Source organism: Camarhynchus parvulus, chromosome 10, assembly GCF_901933205.1.
Source record: "Camarhynchus parvulus chromosome 10, STF_HiC, whole genome shotgun sequence".
Lineage (NCBI taxonomy): Eukaryota > Metazoa > Chordata > Aves > Passeriformes > Thraupidae > Camarhynchus > Camarhynchus parvulus.
The window spans coordinates 17,227,726-17,247,510 of NC_044580.1; the positions used below are offsets into that span (position 1 = coordinate 17,227,726).

Genomic DNA, 19,785 nt, shown 5'->3' on the forward strand with positions numbered 1-19,785 from the left:
CATCACCACCTGCTAGGCTGGATTTCAATGGCAACCAGCACTCAGCTTTATCAGGAACCAAGCAAAGGAGCAGCACAGCTGCTCTGGAAAGGGAAGAAACCCATCCACTATCTATATTTACATTTCCTTTTTGTGTCTCTTTTTCACCTTGACAGTAGAGGGAGAAGAACCTGGAGTCCCTCTCACTCCTCATGATCCACACTGAGGGAATCATCCAGAACAGACCTGCAGTAAAGCCTCACTTGCCACGTGAGATGGAAAAGGACACTTCTGAATGTCAGACTGCTGCAGGAGGCTGCTGTTTATCAGCCATCAGGAAACAATCACAGGCTTGCAGGGAAAACCCAGACTCCCCGTCAGGAAGACAAGGGACCTGGAAAAACCAAGGGATTTATCCACAGAAGTGAGACACACTCCCATGGGCAAAGTGCTGAGTTCCTGATACAGGGAATCCTCCTGTGCTTGCAAACACTTAATCACATTACATCTTCTGTGGAGCCCATTGTTGAAATCTGCTTTAATTCTCCAACAGCTGCTTCCTAATATGGACTAATACAGGTTTCATGACATCTCTCTATTTTTAGTGCACATGTTTTTGGCCATAACAACTGCTCTTTCAGGCCAAGTCAAACCTGCAGAGAAAACACAGCTAGGAGACAATGATTAAAGATGGGGAAATGCAATGTAGCAGTAACATGTGTTTAAGATTTATACCTGTTCAGGGAAAGCATTCCCTACATTTGATACCTGTACACCAGCACTTACTTAAATTATTACCAGCTTTGATAAATTGTTAAAACAGGTTGCAAAGTAACTCTGCAGAGAAGCAACACGTTGTTATTTTGTGAATTAAAATATTGATCTTCCTGATATTTCACTGTACATGCAGCACATTTGCATTAAAGGAAAACTGGTTCATTTAAACTGACAAAAGGGTTTAAAGCAAACCCACATTTAAGAGTAATTTATGAGGTCTATATCATAAACATGAAATAACAACCTTCTGTCCAAAGACAAGCTGCTCTCTCTCATGCTCCTGGGCTGTATTTTATATCAAATCCTTCCTATGTAAGGAGACTTTAATACATCACTGGAGACCTTTGGAGAAGTTGTAACAGAACTTACTTTTCCTGAAGAAACAGAAAGTTTTATGACATGGTTAGAGGAGATTCCTATGCTTTCACAACATGCTTTGATTCTGTCTTGAACATTGATACTTTCTCAAAAACAAGAAAAACTGAAATTTTTTTCCTATTTACAGACTCTGATGGCAAAGAAAACATGCAAAATATGTGTCCAAATCTCAGTAAATAGTTAAACTACCATTGTTCCATGATAGTTCAGAAAAATAATCCATTTACTGCAGCTGAGGCTGTGGTGGACATTGCCACATGGAAACAGCTTTATTATATGTCACAAGCTCACAGAGAGAGGACAATGAAAGAAGCTCTATCTCAGGGGTTGGGCACTGCAAAAATCATGTATGATGCCTTAAAAGAGATCTTTCTCTCCTGCCTGGCTCTTCCACAAGGAAACTCTTACTTGCATCTACTAAAACCTGCAAACAAAACTCCCTTTGACTCCCCTCTCTCTATAGCAAAACCACTTCTCCAGGACCTTTGACAAGAAAGTTGTCAGAGCTGGTCTTTAAAGTGAGAGCAGGGTGTGACAGGAGCTTTGTGCAGATGCTGCCCAGTGTCCAGAGATGAGAGGTGTTTCACATCACTGGTGTGAAGCTATTTCCCGTGTTCCTCACGACTCCCTGCTCTGAGCAAGTGAAACCCAACCTTCCCTTCCTTCCCCCTCACTGCATGTGCACCTGGAAACCTTTTAATAGGTTTTCTGTTTGCCTCACAGGGGCTCATGTTCATGCCTGAGCAGAAATGTGCATTGCGACTTGAACTCTCTCTCTCTTGCTGGATGACAGGTGATAAAAATAAAACATATTCACATATCATATGACTAACAATAGCACCTGGCCCATGGTGATGGGATCCCTCCTTTGCTGCTGGAGCACTTTGGAATTCAAACAAAGGAATTAAAACATCAGCTCTGGGATTTTTTTTAACCCATTAGTAGACACTTTCAGGTTCAAATCTCAAGGATCCAGTCATGCAAAACCTTAAGTACTTTCCCATTCTTGACTACAGCCAGATTAATCCTCTTATACAGATTATTCCAGGAGAAATTTGGCTCCCACAAAGTTCTCCTGCAGACCTAAAAATAATTTTGAGTGCTGCAGGACATGTAACACCACTCAGACTAAGGGAGTTGTTTTAGAGATTTTTACCACCCCTTATCAAGCCAGCCTGGTGGCATTACCTGGCCCCAAGCCACTTTCCCCCTCCCAAGGCTGGGGTCTGCAGGGAGGGCACCACATCTCTGGGTGGAACACAGGGGCATTGCCTTTGGAAAGCTGTGCTCCCTGTCCCCCCAGCAGCACTTCCTAATTAAGTTCATTTTGCTTTCCTAAAGTGCTTTCCTGCTCCACCTCCAAATGCTCACACATTACATCACCAAGCACCTTTGCTTTACAAGTTATTAAGTTCATATATCACAGGAAATTTGCCATTGAGCAATTTAGCCCTGTTTAAATTTTTATGGCATAATCAATAGTTAGCGTTAAAAATTCAGCTGATGTTTTGTGCCTTGATTCCCAAATAATCCCAGAGTAGTCCAGCTACCTCTGAATTACAGAATTTAAAGCAGAAAATACATACAGAGGTGATTCTTGTGTATTCAGAAAATACAAGAACAGCAGTAAAGGACTGAAAAATGCCCAAGCATGGCAGTTCTGTGCCCTTGAAAAATACTCATTTTATACTGTATTTACACAGACTTGTCTTTTTCTGTCTATGTCATTCTACAATACAGGGTTTGTACCTAAATGTCTGGCATAGAAATATCCCCATGTATTTACAACCTCCAACCTTTCCTGCCAAGTTGTAGCCTGGGTGAGCCAAATTTTAAGCCACTGGAAAACAACCTTTAGTACAAATTTGACCAGTCCATGTTGGTAAGATTCACTGTAAAGAGACCTTTTCCCAGGAGAAAGTCTGGAAGCATACCCCTAGATGGTCACTTCCACACACAGTTTTATTAGAAATGGACCTTTTGTGCGTCAGACAGGATTAATTTTTTCATTTCTAAACTCCTTATGCATAAAAGTTAATCCAAAGTAGACAGGAGGCAATTAGGTCATTAATGTGCTAAGCCTATTAACCATGAGTTACATTTCTGTCCCTCAACAATGACAAAGATCCAGGGGTCTGCCTTTAAGTGGGAAATCCCATGAGCAATTGCATTATTTTAGGACAGGGCTACTGCCAAGCAAGGCTTGGCTCCCTTCTTAGCACAGCAACAGTCAGCACCCAAGGGATGGGAATTCTGTTCCTGTGTAGCAGGAGGTGCCACTGGAAATGCTCTTTTATCAGTGTCTTCTTTTAGTACCTTCATGCTCACTCAGCTCCTCTTTCCCTTTGTGATCCCATGTAATTATCACCCAGTGTCAGCCCAGCTTCCTTCCTTTAGTTCCTCTTCTCAGGGAGGGAATTCCAGTTCTGCCAAGGACAGGGAGCATCCTGCCCCTAGAAAACAGGTCAAAAAGTTCAGAGGCCAAAGGGTGAGGCTCATTTCCTGGACTGATTCTGGTTCAATTCAGATTTTAACTAATAGCTGTCTCATTTTACAGTGTAAGAATTCTGAAATGCATTTTCTGTGACCACAGGGCTGCAGCACCTACAGAACTTGGCTGGGAAATCAGAGCAGTGCTGAATTCTGATGTTTTCTCTGAAAAGAGACATAAGGGATCTGTAACTGTAACCAGATCCAAGATTTCATTCTCAGAGAGAAGATTGGCTTAGTCTGAACCCCCGAGAATGATAAACCTGCTGAACTATTAAGAGCTCAGCTCCACACAGGAGAAAATAAAGGTCCTGGCTGCAGGATTTACCAGCACCCAGTGCAGAAGCAGGCACAGGTTGTTTTGCTAGTGCACAGGTCTGGTTAAACACAAAAACTGAGATACAAAGCCTTACAAGCAAACTTCAGGCTCCTGGCTGCCTGTTCCAGTGAGCTCCTTCAGGCCTCTTCCACTGCTGTTCCCACAAGGAAGCTTTTTGTGCCTCCTGTTGCTGCCACATCCTTCCAAGCAGCCCTTGTCCCTGAGCACTCAGCTCTTCCCACACCAGAGATTCTCACTCCTGTACCCAGGAAATCCCCCCAGCCCTGCTCCCCACTTTGGCAGTCCAGCAGCAGAACCCACTGATCCATTTATGGAACCCATCCAGGAGAAGGCAGGAAAGGAATGAAAGGAGCAGAAAATACAGGGATTCTGCAACCTAATGAAAAGATTTCCACAAAGTGAAATCTAAAAAAATACCCCCTCTGCAACACAGAGAGAGAATACTAGAAAGGATAAAATTTAATTGTTCTAAAGAAGCACAAAAAATAGTTTATATCATCTGGCAATTTGTCTGTGTGGCTTTGAAAGTGGGAGAAGACAGGATATGATCAATGAACAGAGTTGGCCATTTTCTCCTGAAAAATGCTAGCAAATTATAATATATGATATAACAGCTTTTTTAACTTAAGTTTGCGGAGTCAAACACCAGACAGAAAAAGCAAAATCAAGCTCCTAGTTTAAAAAAATCACCTTGCTGAACTACATCTGGTAGTTCCAAATGCACACAAGCCCTTACAAAAGCAATTTAAAGCCATAAAATAATACAAAGTCTGCTCAGTTGACCCTGATATGGATTGTGTGCTCTGCTACACAGAAGTAAGAATGATGGCATGAGAAGCTGAAAAAGAAAGCAGATTGCTCTGAAAGCCAAACTGTGCATCTCTTCCATCTCCAGATATCCCTTCATCCTATTATGAGCTGGATCCCTGGAGCTGGACTCCACAGATGATACTTGTGATTAAATTATATCAAAGTAGGTGAAATGATATTTTCCACACTCTGAAATGTGAAGATCACCATTCTATCCCTGCCTGCTTAGCAGTGGAAAGGCAAGATGGAAAAGTCCCCATCAACACTGACTTCAGTTAAAAATCCTGAGCCTTTGCTAAAAATCCAGTGAATCCCTCCCTGAGCAGTGCAAGATTAGAGCAGAATTTATCATCTCACAAGTCCTGTGTTACAGCACACGCCCTGACAACCTCATGGCTGTGATGTGACTCCTGCCCAAGTCAAACTTGCCATCCTTCCCCAGCCCCAGCTGCCCAACCACCAGAACCACAAAATCCAAGCAGAATTGCCAGCTGCTCTCTGGAGCCACTCCAAGCTCACCTGCCACAACCTTGCAGTGCTCCTCAGGGCCCTGGGGCCTGGAGGGGTGGCCGGGCTTGGTGGATCGTCTCCGCCTGATGAAATGTTCCTTCCCACTGAAGGAGCTCTCAGATGCATTCACAGGTTGGATCAGCAGCTGCTCTGATCCAAGCTGGATGTAGCCAACCTGTGCACAAAACAGAACAAAAAAACCCCCATCAGTCTGGTGCCCAAGCCTTGTCTATCCAGCCTGGTCTGAAACCCAGGTCATTTCACTGCAATGATTTGCAGTGTGAAGAAATGATGGGATTATGGTTGTGTTCATCCTGTGTAATAGAGAATAAAGAACTTCATCTGCTTCTCTTGTTTATTTTTATATCACTGAGCACTATTTAGAAACAATGCACTGTACAAAGGAAAGGTGGGGATTCCTGTCGACACTTTTGCTTTCCCTTCCTCCTCCCCCTTCAGACACAGCCCCACAAATATGTGTGGTTTACAAGATGCTCAGCTCACATGAGGACAAATAAATCCTGTTAACAGAAATCCCTTCAAAATCACCTCTCCAGCTGCCAGGACTGCCCTGCTATTGAATGGCATTTACTGTCTCAGAGCACAGAGGTGACACTGCCTGCACACAGGAGGCCCCTGTGGGTACCACCCTCACAGGGAACACTGAGTGAACTGATGCAAGTGTGACTTGCAGAGCCACACTGCATTTTTTGGGACCAAATACATCTTCCTGGCTACATTAAGGGCCACACAGTCAGCTCTGCTCTCCCTGCAGGCCACGGGTTGGGTTTCAGAGGTGAAGTCAGGAATGGACTGTTGTACTGCCCCAGTTTCAGGATTTTCCACCATTCCTGGAATAAGTGACACTAGGAAGGCAGACCCTGCCTAAATAGCTCAATAGGGTCCAGGTCAGAGCACTAAATCCTTGCCTTCTTGCACCAAGTCCAGACCTTACAGCAGGGCTGGCAGGAACACCTTTGCAAGCCAGCTTCTGCCCCAGGAGAGCCCTCCTCTGCTCACAACCCAGAGCTTTTTAGGTTCTTTTATGCTTTTTCCACTCCTTTTCTGGCATGCAAAGAAGAGAGTGAAAGCAAAGTTATCACCTTAAAACTTAACAAAGCCTCCAGGTTTAGTAATCAACACTGAGGTTGTAACATGTTGCACAAAGTGGGTATTTACAGTGAGGAGCTCTTACTTTTCATTGCACTAATCCAGTGATTATTTATATTGCAATTAAAAGGCTCAAAACACAGCTCTGCCATGTACCTCCCCCTTGAGAGAAGTACTGAGGTCTGATTTAACTTCTGTGAACAACAGAAGGGCTCATCTGGTCTGCCAGGGCTGTGCACCTGAGAGGTAAAGGTGCTTCCAGAGAGCTCCAACACCCATCCTGTACATAAAAAGAGAGGCCAGACTTTTCTGGTCCCCCCTCCCCACGCTCTGTGCCAGCCAGGCAACTCTCCAAAGAAATGCTCTGCACGTACATCCAAATGCTGTATGTTCAACAGCTGACTGTACTAATATGATTTATAATATACATTACATACATACTGTATATTGCACATTTCCACACCTCCCTGCCAAATCCGGTCCTCACGTACACCCAGGAAATCCCTTTGGCCCAGTATTTCCAGCAAGAGGAATTTCTGCAGCAGAAATGAGAGCTCTCCTCCTCTGACAGCCACACGAACTGAACAGCATTCAGGGTGTCTCAGGAGGGGTCACTGATTTCCAAAGAGAGCTTGGACAAAAAGAAAACTGTAAAAGTTGGTGTCTCCACTGGGCATGGCTGCAAAGCAGAGCAGAGACAATCAGTGCCCTGTCTCTGAGGAGACAGGAGACACCTCTTTGGGGGCCTTCCAAAAGAGACCTTGCTCTTGGGGCAGGGGAATTGCTTAAGGATAAAATGCCTTGGCACTTCCTACAGAGAAAATCCAACATTATTCCTAGGCCCTACAGAATGCTCACCAGTTTACAAGACCCCCTCTGCTCTGGAGTGTCCAAAGGGCTGCCTTTTCACTTAAATCACAAGTTGGGCTTTGTCAGAATTGCTCCAGAGACAGCAAAAGCTCTGGTGACTTGTTCTTCCAGCCTCCTTTACGATGTTCTCCACTATTTCCCCTCCTTGTTCCAATCTTCCAGTTGGGAGGTAGCCCCAACCCCCTTTTTTAATATAGGTTTTAATTATTTAGAAGAAGGGTTGTAAATCTGGTGCCATGGTACTAAAAGCCACACCAGAGCTCCTGACAGACTGCCAACCATTTCAGCTGGTGCCAAAAGTATGTAAGAAGAAGTCAGTTTCATCACCACCCGACATTATCCCAATTTTCTGGCATCAAGAGTGAAAATAATTTAAACCATTGGAAAAGACTTATGTTTCACATTTGCTGTGGAATTGTGAAACCTATGGAGAGAAAGAGCCATGAGTCTTCACCCTGGAATACATTGGGAAGCATCTCAAGCTCAATCTGAAAAGGCAAATAGAGTTTCAAGCAGGAAGGGTTTGCAGGATCAGGCTTGTAAAGCATCCCTAGGGAGTTAAAATGTTTAAAGTTCCCCCAGACTTGCCAGTTGGGTTCTGAAGAGTCCCCAAACCTGCTAGCCCAGAGGAGATCTTTTGGACCTTGTACTTTGAATAGTCAGGTCATTATTTTGCTTTTTCCATAAGAAATGCATTCCTCATTTGCATCCCTCAAATCCTGCAGATCCTGCCCTGTGCTAATCCCAGCATGAGAGATCAGACATCAGCCCTGGACAAAGGCTCAGGGCTCTTCTTCTCTTGTCTGAGTTGAGGGACTGCAGAAGGCTTTGGATTTTGAAGATATGGAAGTAAAAAGAAGAAAGTAGAAGTACAGAATACCAGGTAACCCTTGGAGCTACTTTTCCCACATCTCAGGAAATCATTCCAATTAAGTGAAATGCTTTGGATGTACCAATTCCCATTTGCTTGGGGAGATGCATATCAAAAGTTGGGGTACTCCTTCCAATCCTTCTCTCCCTGTGGGAGTCCAGACCTGCTGCTGTGCCAGATCCTGGAATAGCTGAATTTTGGAAAAAGCAGCTGCAGCCCAACCCCACCATCCTGGAGGACCTGAGACAAAGGAACCCAAAAATTCAGAGGAGTGCAGGAGTTCACCATCATCTGCATTAATTTTACAGTTGGTATGGCCACACCATGCAGCTGACAGAGCCCTGCAGCTCTGCTAACAGGAAAGGCTGAATGATTTCAGCCCCCAAAGGCAGGCAAACTGACAAGCTGATTAAAACAAACAATAATCCACACTTCGCACTACAGCCCCACTCACCACTGTGCCTAACAGTGGCAAGATCTTTCACATTAGGGATATTTCACATCCTTATTTCACAAGTCAGCTCAACATTGCTCCCCCCCAAAACATTCCCATGTGCTCTCATCCAGGGTTTCACACACACAGGGGTCACTCAAGCAACCTGCTCACTCTGTCATCTACTCTTGTACTACTCCTCTGCTTCAAATTAACTTCCAGTGGAGCTTTTCTTGGGCTAAATGACAGCAGGGAAAGGTCCTCACAGAGTGTCACTGGAATGACAGTGGCAGCACAGCCTTTGTGTGACCCCATCCTGCCTCCTTGGCTCTGTCCCTGTGCCCTGGTAGTGCTGCTGGAGCTACTGCAGCTCCAGGGCTTGCTCAGAACAGGGATCCAAATTGTCAGTGCTCTCAGCACATGGTTCTCGACCTTCCCACATGTTAATACTCTCCAACAGTTACACTGTTTTTCCAGCCCTTTTTATTTTCACAACATCTTTGAAGGAGATCTGTGAAATGCTGAATCTTTAACAGATTTTTCTCTTGCTCCTAAGTGTTCATTAGTTACATACATAGAACATGCTGAAAAGAGAACAGATTTAAACATCTGACAAATTCCATCCCCTTCTCAATTTCTCAACTGTTACACTGTAAATCGTTGTTTAACCATTTCCTCAAAGTTAAAAGGAAGTTAATGTTTAAAGTGAAGAACAAAACAACCCACAAATACAGTTTAATAAACTTCATGTGGGTTTTAGTCCCGCCCTTATTAACCACGTTTCAGCTTTGCTTGGTTATTATTTAAAAGTGCAATTCAAGCAAATTGAAAAGAAGAGCTTTAAATTAAGTCTCGTTTCAGAGTCATTTCAGGTTTACACTCAGTTCTGAGAGCAGATCATGCCCAGGAATATCTGCCCTGGCCTCCAACTCTGCTAGACAAGGAAACCCCAACATCTTCTCCCTCTTGTCCGCTGTGGAAGAGGAAAGAAAATCCCAGCGCAAGGAAACCCAGCACAGTAATTTTAAGAGGTTTAACTTTTCAGCTCGTGGCCCAGCTATGGATGAATGCCAGACAGCTCCTCTCCCAGACAGGAGAGTTCAGTGGAGCTGAAGGTTTCCTCAGGGGAAATTGTATCATCTTTAATCCCCACACGCCTGCTCTGCCCGGCTTCCCACCGCAGCAGAGGCTCCTGAGTCACCTGAAGGGCAGCACCGCCCTGGCGCACGCAGAAAACACTTCCCTGGCCAGGGATGGAGCTCCCTGAGCTGCAGCATCTGCTCTGAACCGGGCACCAGCTCCCTCTGCAGTGAAACTGGCAATTCACCAGCCTAAGGTACCTGTGGCACAGGATGAGCCACCAGGGAAGTGCTCATCTTCATCACTCACTCACCCCTGACACCCAGACTGGCCTAGCCCTGACAGACTGTGGCCTCTTCTGCATCCTTGCTCCTCTTCTCCAGAAGAACTCCAAGAACCAGCCTGAACAGGAGGGAGGCACAAACTCTTCTCTTAATTCAACTGAGAAGGTTAAGCTACCTTATTTAGAGACAAGAAAAAGAGCCAAGACCAAAGACTCTGGATTTTAAAATGGAAGAGAAGTTATTTAGAATCAAACCTCTGCCTCTAAATGCATCCCAATGATTATCACCTTTTGGTTCCTGAACAGTTTTCAAGAGCTTCTTTTCATTTCTAATTATAATGCTTATTTTGACATGGACTCATGACACTCTTAAAACTGTAACTGTTTCCAAAATGTAGGTATGAGAAATATGAAAAGCCTACACCTGCTCTAAGGAGCTGATGCTGCAGTCCAGCACTTCAGCTTGTGACAGTGGCTCAGCTGTGGCCTTACAAAGCTGGAACTTTCCAAAAAACAAAGTTCCTGTACTGGCTGCTGTCTTCTAGTGATGGTCCCAGAGCTGCAGAGCTGCCTGTGAGTGCCCAGCAGCAGGGAAGGGCAGTGCAGCCCTGAGCTGTGGCCAGAGTCCAAGTGCTGGCACAGCTGCACTCCCCAGAGGCCGGCGCTGCCAAGGGGAAGGCAGCAGCACTTTCCAGGAACCCTGTGCCTCTGCTAGGCTCAATTCCCAGCTTGTCACGAGGAACAGCAGGGCTGGAGCATCCCCACACCAGGCACTTTAGCTGTAGCTCAATGGTGAGACCTTGGGTACAGCAGTCTTTACCTCACTCTGAGCTCACAGAGCTCCAGGAGCACAGCCACCCTTCCCAAAGCAGGAGCTGCAGCAGCCACACACAGGTTAACAGCAGCATCTGCCAGCAGAGCCTGAAAACCAGACCCCAACCTTCAGATGCCACACTGGGAATCTGATCCCATCACCAGGAAGCAATTGCTCAGCCTGGCTGCAGCTCAGCTTTTGTGCCACTGTGTCAGGGATTTTGTTTTTACTAGAACTCCACTTGCCCTGATCATTTTATATCACTTTTGATATGATTTATGGCATGGCTGAGAATATGATTACAGCAAGGCCTGAGCCAGCTGGAGATCAGGACACAGCATTACTGCCCACCTCTTGGCAAGCAGCTTTTCTGAAGGAGATGTCCTGATCACCCAGTTAGAGTCCAATGAGCATTCCCCTGCTGGAATTTTCAGGAACCCCCCATTGCAGCACTAGAACTGCTCACAAGACAAATGCCAGGACAAACAGCCTGCAAGGTTTCCACTACCCAGGTCTTTCCTCTAGCCCAGCAGGTCTGGCCCATGTCCCACCTGTGAAGCTGCTGCTGAGGGCAAAGCCTTATTCTTCCTGCAGCAAACAGAGCTCAAGGAAGCAATGGGAAAATAAAAATAATTTTTTTTAAGTGATGGTCTTAGTATTTTAAAATTGCCAGATTAGAAGGCAAAAAAAAAATTTAGGCTCTAGAGACACCTACTCTCAGGTCTACTCATAGCACATTAAAGACTTCCTAGACAATTTGGGCAAACTTTTGATTCCTCTGACCCCAGAAAACATTTTACCACTACATTAGACAGCTTTCACTACAGGTATGCTGGTTTAGTGTGGCTACTGCAAATGGCTGTGAAAACACTGAAAACAGCCTAAAATGTGAGATGTTTCATCTTTAAAGATAGACTTAAGAAACCAAAATGGTCCACTCAGCTAAAATAAGAAGGTTCATCTACATGGTGGTATGGATTATTTCAATGAAACCATTTCAATAATTAATGAGGTTCATCTTAAGTTTAGTTCCATCCATCTTAAGTTCAGGCTAATCCTCAAGACACTGGAGTTTTCTGTTCTCTAGTTTTGAGCTTACAAGGATGTTTTAACCTTAACTCACTCAAATGTACCATGCACCTGCTTCTAGCCCTTTCCCATTCCTGGTGGTTATCTGAATGAGGAGGATGAACGGATTCCTCTAACAGGAAAGGAATATCCCAACATGCAGAAACATCTCTCTCTCAACACATCTGCCCACAGCACTCTCAGCACTGCCAGGACCAGGTGCACAGGCAAAGGCAAGCAGAGCTTTACCCGCACTGTCACTAACACAAGGGGCTTTGGCACAAACCAGCAGCTTTGACACTGATCCCAGGTTGATCCAGCCCAGTTATGTCAATTTAGCCACTGCTTAGAATTGCCATGATCCAAACAGGTACTGCAATATTGCTGTTCACTTTTGCTGAGTAGTGAGCTAAGACTAACTAGTCCTGTCTCTTTTTCAGCTTTCCTACTGGGAATTTTGCCAAGTTTTGTCACCCCCTCCTCTATTCCTGATCTCAGGCAGTTAATACTGTGCCTACAACTACATTCCTCTTTTTTTAAAGGTTTCTCCTCACTTTGTTTGTGTTTTCCAGCTTTGGAAGCCCAGCAAGATTAACAAAACACACCTGGTGGCAAAAGTGTAGAGCTGTTAGTGATTTAAGGCTTGAACTAGAGATATTAGTTTTAAGCTGCCCTCGTTGGAGCTCAGCTCAACTTCCAGTGCCACTCAGACCTCAGCAAATCTCTGTTTGCTGGGTTTTTTAATCCTGAGGCACAGCGCCCTCAAATGGCTCTGGAACAAAGGTTGGAGCCCCGAGGGCAGAGCATGAACTGCTCCTCACTACGGTTTAAGGATAAATCACCACCATCAGGTCTGTTCCGACAGGCACACCTCCCAGGACCATCTGCTGGGAATCATTGCCTAATGCCCCACGGACTTCCTGAAGTAATTTAAAAGTTATCAACAATAATTGCAAACTTCAGCATCTCAGTTTCTCCAGAGAAAATCTCTGTCCCACACAAGATCACCTGCTCCTACCAGGATGCTCAGAGGGGAGCCAGGCCCTGCAGAGTCACCTGAAACTACAGCCTGGGGCAGAGAAATCCTGACACTTGTGGTGGGAAAAGCCCCCCTGAGTGGGATGTTCCTGTGACCATGCTGGGGCACTGGCTGCTCCCTGACCTCAGCTCCCAGTGAACGCCCCAACACCGAGGGCAGGAGCCTGGGAAGAGTCAGCTGCACAGCTGCCACAGCATCAAGCCAGGATGGCACCAAATCACCCCCAGCGGGACACAGCTACCTGCCCCATGGCTGGGGACAGTGACACAAGATGTTCCCTTCCATCAGGATGCTCCTCTACAGCACCCTTGGGTTCTGCCACCCACCCACAATGGAACTGCAGTGCCTGAGCCCCTCAGGGATGGCTGAGGCAGCTCCACAGGAAGAGCCAGGGTGGGCAGAACTCCCACCATGGGACAGCAGCAGTGCTTGGCAGGACCCGGGAGCTGGGGGGACAGTGAGGTGAGGGGACAGGAGAGTCACCTCGCTGAGGGCAGGTGAAGCGCAGGCATCCCGCCTCATGGGGCTGGCAGTACCAGCCCTGAGGGGGAGAGCAGGCCGGGATGGCAGTACCGGCCCTGAGGGGAGGAGAGGGGTGGGATGGCAGCACCAGCCCTGAGGGGAGGAGAGGGGTGGGATGGCAGCACCAGCCCTGAGGAGGGGAGCAGGCCGGGATGGCAGCACCGGCCCTGAGGGGAGGAGAGGGGTGGGATGGCAGCACCAGCCCTGAGGGGAGGAGAGGGGTGGGATGGTAGCACCGGCCCTGAGGAGGGGAGCAGACTGGGATGGCAGCACCAGCCCTGAGGAGGGGAGCAGGCCGGGATGGCAGTACCAGCCCTGAGGGGAGGAGAGGGATGGGATGGCAGTACCAGCCCGGCGCAGGTGCTGAGGGAGGCGAAGGAGTCGCTGCGGTTCAGCGCGTGTCCCGAGTAGAAGCAGAGCCGTTCCCGCGGGGGCCGCCGCGCCTCCCCGCGCCGCTGCTCCACCGCGAAGCCCCGGGCCAGGAAGCGCAGGTCGCGGCGGAGGTGCAGGTACAGCTCGGCGCCGGCGGCGGGCAGGCGAAGCAGCACAGCCTCCTCCTCCTCCTGCTCCGCCGCTGCCCGCCGGCGCCGGGGGCCGCCGCGATCCCCTCCGGGCGGCAGCAGGTGGATCTTCTCCAGCGGCACTCGCTCCGGAATCACCACTTCCAGCTCCGCTCCGCCAGCTGCAGGCGAGAAGGAGAGAGGCTCAGGCGCTCGCACCCCGGAGCCGCGGCCCGACGGGGCGGCCGGGGGCTGCGGCACCCCCCGCTCCCCGGGACAGCCCCGCGCTCGGGTTTCAGCGCAGACAGCCCCGCGCTGGAAACTGTGAACGGGCTGCGCATACAATGGAGCCAGCGGAGCACGGCGATTTATTTCTCTCTATATACACATATATTAGAGACAGAAGCGTGCAGGGAAGAGAGGAATAGAGCAAACGCTAAAGCTACTTGTATCATTAAAAAAAAAATTATATATATAGCTCAGACACAAGCATCGCATTTCACCAACCCCAATAAAAATCTGCAGGGAGAAGGGGAAAAGCAGAGTGAGCCGCAGCAGCAGCCAAGGACAGTCAGCAGCTTTCCACATGGAACGCTACAGCAGCAGCGGGAGGACAGGAAAAGAAAATACAAAAGCCTGGAGCAATTCATCCCGCGGGCTGGGACCGCGGCCACGCAGGGGATGCGGTGCGTGCCCTGCGCTCCGCGCCCGCACGCTGCCGCCCGGGACCGGACCCTGTCAGCGCCGCCGGGGAAGGGGAGCCGGGGCGACAGGGAGCGCTACCTGTGCCAGCGTCCAGTCCGCAGAGCAGCAGGCAGGGCACGACGAGGGGCAGGAGGCAGCCGTCAAACATGGTAGTGCGGCGGCGGGGCCGAGCGCGCAGCGCAGCGACGGGAGCGGGGTCCGAGTGCGCCCTGCCCGCCCTCGGCACCGGGGATCGCCGCGGCGCGCGCCCGGCCACGCCCCCGCCGCGGCTCCGCGCGCCCATTGGCGGCGGCGGCCACCGGGACACGCCCCCCGCTCCCCCATTGGCTGCGCGCCGCGAGGGGGGAACGCACGTGGGAGCGGGCGGCCGGTAGGGGGCGCCCTCTCCTGCCCCGGGCCGGGCCCTGAGGGACCCGCGGGGCCGCTCCGGGAGCGGGATCGGTTCGGGGCGCGGTGTCCGTTCGGGACCCGCGGGGCCACCGGGAACATCCCTCCCGGGTCAGGGGGTCTTATAGGCGGCATCCCGCCGCTGGGCAGCCCCGTCGTGTTTCCTTCCTCTCCCTTTCCTCAGCATTAATTGAATTTAGACACGGTTATGGCAGCTCGCTTGAGAAAGTCACCCATTCCTTTCCCAGCGCCAACCGCAGGGCTGGTGCCAGGGCTTGGAAGACCAGGAAAAAAATTAAGTTGGCGATATCACAGAATGGGTTAGGTTGGAAGGCACCACATCTGGTCAAACCTCCCTGCTCAAGCACAGACCACAGTATATGGACACACAGAGATTTTGGGCAATGATCCCACATGTCCACTCATTGTGTGGATGAAAATAAGAAAAAAGTGCATAAAAAGATATAAAAACTGATTTTTTGCTACCAATTCCCATTTTCACTGAGGTCCTGCAGCCACTGGAGTTCCTTCCCACCTGGCTGGGCCACATCCTGCGCGTCCTCAGCTGTGCAGGGATCGGGAAAACTCAATTTGGACAGGGGCTGTTGGAAGCAGTAGGGCGATTTCCAAGAGCAGAAAGGTTTCCTCTGTGTTTGGTGGGCTTTGGATGGGATCCTGTGCTCCTGGCTTGGTTGAGTCATGGAAAGCACTCAAGACCCAGCCTGTTAGCAGCTTTAAATTGTGGCGGCCCAGCAGAGCGGTGTCCTAGAGTTTAAACTTTGCAAAAATCTGCAACTTTGTTGCTGAAATTGGAGCAGAATTCGAAGGAAGACCCATAAAAGAGTGTGAATGACTCTGGCAGATCTCCCTGCAGCACTTCCATGAGAGTTGTCCGGAGCCGTACTGACGGCAGGAATGGCTCTGAGTCCCAAACAAGTGGAATTAGGTTTGGATGCTCATCCCAGGGAGGGCAGGCTGAGAAAAGGGTGTTTGAGCTGGGAAAAGGGCTGGTGAGAGACATGAGCACGTTAAGATCATTCTCTTTCTTCCAGGCATTGAACAGGCAGCAAAAGCCACATTTTCCTGGTGAGCTGCTCCTGTACAAGGAGAGAGGCTGTTTGAGAGTCAGAACCTTGGAGCTGCTGCCAGCTCTTCACCCTGCTGGCCGTGCTTTTCCCGGGCACCAAGGGACACCCCATGGCACACCATGGGCTGGTGTAGCACCTCAGAAAGCCCTGCCCTGCACAGGGCCTCTGCAGCACCTCATGGACACAAGAGCATGTCCCACCTCCTGCTGTGGCCTCAGGAATCCTCCTCACCCCCCCAGCGGGGTGGCACCTGGAGGATGTTACCTGTGGTCAGCAGCAAGAGCAAAACTGGGGACCTGCAAGCAGCTCCCAGCAGGCAAAATCAAAGTAAGCCAAGACCCGTGGCTCCAATTCTTTATTATCATGAGATCAGATGAGTTTTAATAGCTCTGTGTTTCCCACTCTCTCTTTCAAGGCTCTCTCTGCTCCTAATAAGAATTTACCAAAGCAAAGGGACTGGCCCGGACCCATTCAAGTGAGATGAAATCTCAGTTTGGGGCTGCCTTGCTCTGTGTCAATAGTGTAACATAACACAGAAAACAAAACCTCAGAGCCTGAATTTCCCTCCTGACCTGCTGTGAACCAACGATTCCAGTGCCTCCCTCCAAGGCCAGGCCCTGGCTGGCACACAGTGGGGCAGAGCTCCCCCACAGCTCCTCCACCCGTGGCAATCCTCTGCTCCCAAGAGCCACGAGGCAATTTGATTTGTGAGCTGCCAAACCTGGCCTGAGCCCTCAACAGCCACGTTTAAACCCAGACCACCAGCTGACTTCATTTGCAAAGGACTGGAGCTGGTGCCTCGGAAGGGTTTGATGAGGGGGCTTGGATTTGTTTAACTTTTTAGTAGATCCTTTCTCCCACCTTCCAAAGTTCTCTGCCAGAAAAACAATAACAATACAGAGAAAGAATACATTTAATAGTGTGGGGGAAGAGAGGCACCAATAAAGAGAAGTCTGTAACTTACTGCATGGAAGGACTTGCTCAGTGGCTGGCTGGCACAGAGTGCACTGGAGTAGGGATAATCCCTATGGAGCATCCCAGACTTCCAGAGCATTTGGACAGGAGCCCAAGAGGCTGCAAACCCCAGGACAGGGGCAACATCCCAGGCAGGCCTTGGTGTTGAAGGAGTGATGAACAAGCCCAACAGCAGCACCCACACAGCAAAAGAGAAATCTATCTTAGGAGCAGCACTGGTGGTTTTCTTGAATCCAAATCCCAAAGTTCCAGTGAGACACATTAATTGAACGCCACGGACGTTTCAGAAACGCCTTGAAATTGCTATTGATCAGGATAAGGTGTGTGTGGCAGGAGGGGGCTGTGGTGCTGTTGTGGTGGTTGCATCGCTCCCCTGCTCCCAGCCTGTGGGGAGGGGGGGGTTTCTCCTCTCACCATCACAGAGGTGGATTTGGCCCTGCAGTTCCTAGGAAACAAGCCATCTCCCCCTCTGAAACTGGTGTTGGGGTAGGTTTTTTTTCTTCAATTTTAAATGTACATCGAGGAAGCCAAGTTTCATGGCCATTATTGCAGAGTTAATAACCCTTTGGAGACTGCAGACATGTGTTATTTCCATCTTCCCGAGCAGCCACTTGGCTCACCGCCTGGAAAATGCCAGCATGGGAAGGGTTAACCTGGCCACTGCTCAGCCTTCTCCCTTCTCCAAACCCTTCCTGTCCTGGTCCTCTCCCCGACCTCACAGGTGCTGCTCTCCTGCCGGGGCACTCCGATGCTTTTCCTGCTCTCCCCGCAGCTCCTCCCGTCTCTGCAGCCTTTGGGAATCGGGAATTTCCTCCCCTCCGGGGGCTGCAGATCTCGGCCAGGCTGCGTGGGCACGGACCTGGCAGGTGCTGCTGTTACCTGTGCAAATGACCCCCCGAAGAGGCCAGAGACAGTTTAGTGACAAGTAGGGACCAACAAAAGCTCCTTTGTAACTTCAAATCATCAGCCAAATAAGCACAAGTAGTTTCAGAGGTGCCAACAGTGGTTTTCTTACAGACTGGCTTTACACACTGAGCCAGAGGTTCAGTTGAAGCTCTTTGGTGGAGGGCGTTTCAGGCTGTGCTGCTTCATGTTGGACTCACTTTTTACAGGTGGTCCCAACCATCTTTAAGGTCTTTTTCAGCCTAAACGATTCTAAGTGGAGTCACCAGCATCCAGTACTGTTCATGCAGCCTCAGCAGGGGCACTTAGGAGGTTTCTCCTTACAACAGCCTGAATTCTCCCAAGCCTGCAAGAGAAAATCTCCCTCTGGGACACCTCTCTCAAGTCTGGCTTGAAATGAACAGTCTGTTCATGAGCTCCTGGGAATAGCAGAGCAGAAAGAAAAGTGACAATGACCCTGGAGGTGCCCAGGGACAGAGCTGAGCCACCAGCACCTGTGTCCTCAGGGGAGCACATAGCCTGCTCCAATCCAGCTGAGACCACGGCAGGAGAGCTGTCCTTGTCCTTCTCCTGGCAGGGGACTTTATCCACAGGCTGACACAGGGTCCCTTTTGTCACAGGGAGTTTGCTTTGGCTGGGCTGATTCTGTCTCACAGTGAGTGCATCACATGAGGTTTTCCCTGAAGATCTTCCCTGCAAACACTTTCCCCCTGCCCGTCTCTAGGAGGCTCCCAGCTTCACCCAGCTGCAATGGGGAAAAACACCCTGCTCCATAGAATACTGAGAAATGAGAGGAAAAATATTCCTGTGGGATAGGGGCTGAGGAATGGACTCCTGAAATCCGGGTTGCTTCACATCTGGCTCCATTCACACCCTGGTGCTACAGCTGTCTGTGCAAAACCTTCCAGGGTAACTTCGGTGCAGATTTGCAGGGATCAGTTTGCAACAGTGTCAGGACCAGAAAATAACGGCATGCAGGCCACAGCAGGTGAGAAAAGCCAGGATTATACAAGAACATACTCCCAGCTGAGCAACACAACTGCAGGGGGCTGGGAGAATCCGCTCCCTCGGGGCAGGCAGCACTTTGTGTAGAGAAATCAGAAGTGAAAGTGCTCCACCACCTCCAGGCGGGCCATGCTGGGGTTTTCAGACAGACAGACAGACAGACAGACAGACAGGAGTGGTGCAGGTCAGGCTGGGATGCGAGGCCATGCACAGATACCATCAACCATGTCACTCCCCAGGCATGCGGAGAGTGCCTGGGGAGTGACATGGCAAAAACGGACAAAGCAAAGAGCTGCCCTGTTTGACCCTAAAGTTCAGCCAGGCTTTTTATGGAGTCCAGTGTTGCCACCTCTGATGATGTTATCAGGAACCTGGGAATAGCTGGCATTTTCTTTTGTTATGATTTATGGTTTGTTTGGGTTTTTTCTTTCTGGACCTTGGCTCCTGCAATCATGAGATTGATTTCTCATTTAACTCCAAGTTTGACCTCCTGACAGGCTGGGAAAGGGAGCTAGGAGAAGCCTAGAGGGTTTTTGCCCAGGAGCAAATTTAAAAAGTTCCTAACCATGGGATTGTTTAAGATAATCCTTTCTCCAAAATGATGCTATTGATTCTTTGTGTGTGTGTGTGGAGGGAGAAGCTCTGACTGCTTGGAGCTAAAAATGGCAAACTTTTCATGCAGGTGCCACCTCCTTGGCACAGGCAATATCCCACATCTGGTGTTCCCCATCTCCTCTCAATCATCTCCCTTTGTGTCCAACACCTGCCTTGGATGAGGATCATTCCCCCACTCTGAATATTTCATATAAGGCTTCTCCTTCTCTGCCTGTTCCTTGCAGCAGGACACG

At 49.1% G+C, this 19,785-nt stretch overlaps 1 protein-coding gene across 2 annotated transcripts in view; it reads right to left on the reverse strand.

The window, feature by feature from the left end:
- The window catches only part of ADAMTS17 (ADAM metallopeptidase with thrombospondin type 1 motif 17), a 154,312-nt gene extending 139,514 nt beyond the window's left edge, over window positions 1–14,798 (reverse strand). For both annotated transcript variants that reach the window (XM_030954969.1, XM_030954968.1), the window contains exons 1-3: window positions 14,658–14,798; window positions 13,722–14,056; window positions 5,294–5,459 (exon numbers count right to left, since the gene is read on the reverse strand). In XM_030954969.1, the coding sequence (XP_030810829.1) occupies window positions 5,294–5,459; window positions 13,722–14,056; window positions 14,658–14,727 (571 nt within the window). In that variant the 5' untranslated portion in view covers window positions 14,728–14,798. The remainder of the gene's footprint in view (window positions 1–5,293; window positions 5,460–13,721; window positions 14,057–14,657) is intronic.
- Window positions 14,799–19,785: the final 4,987 nt, after the last annotated feature.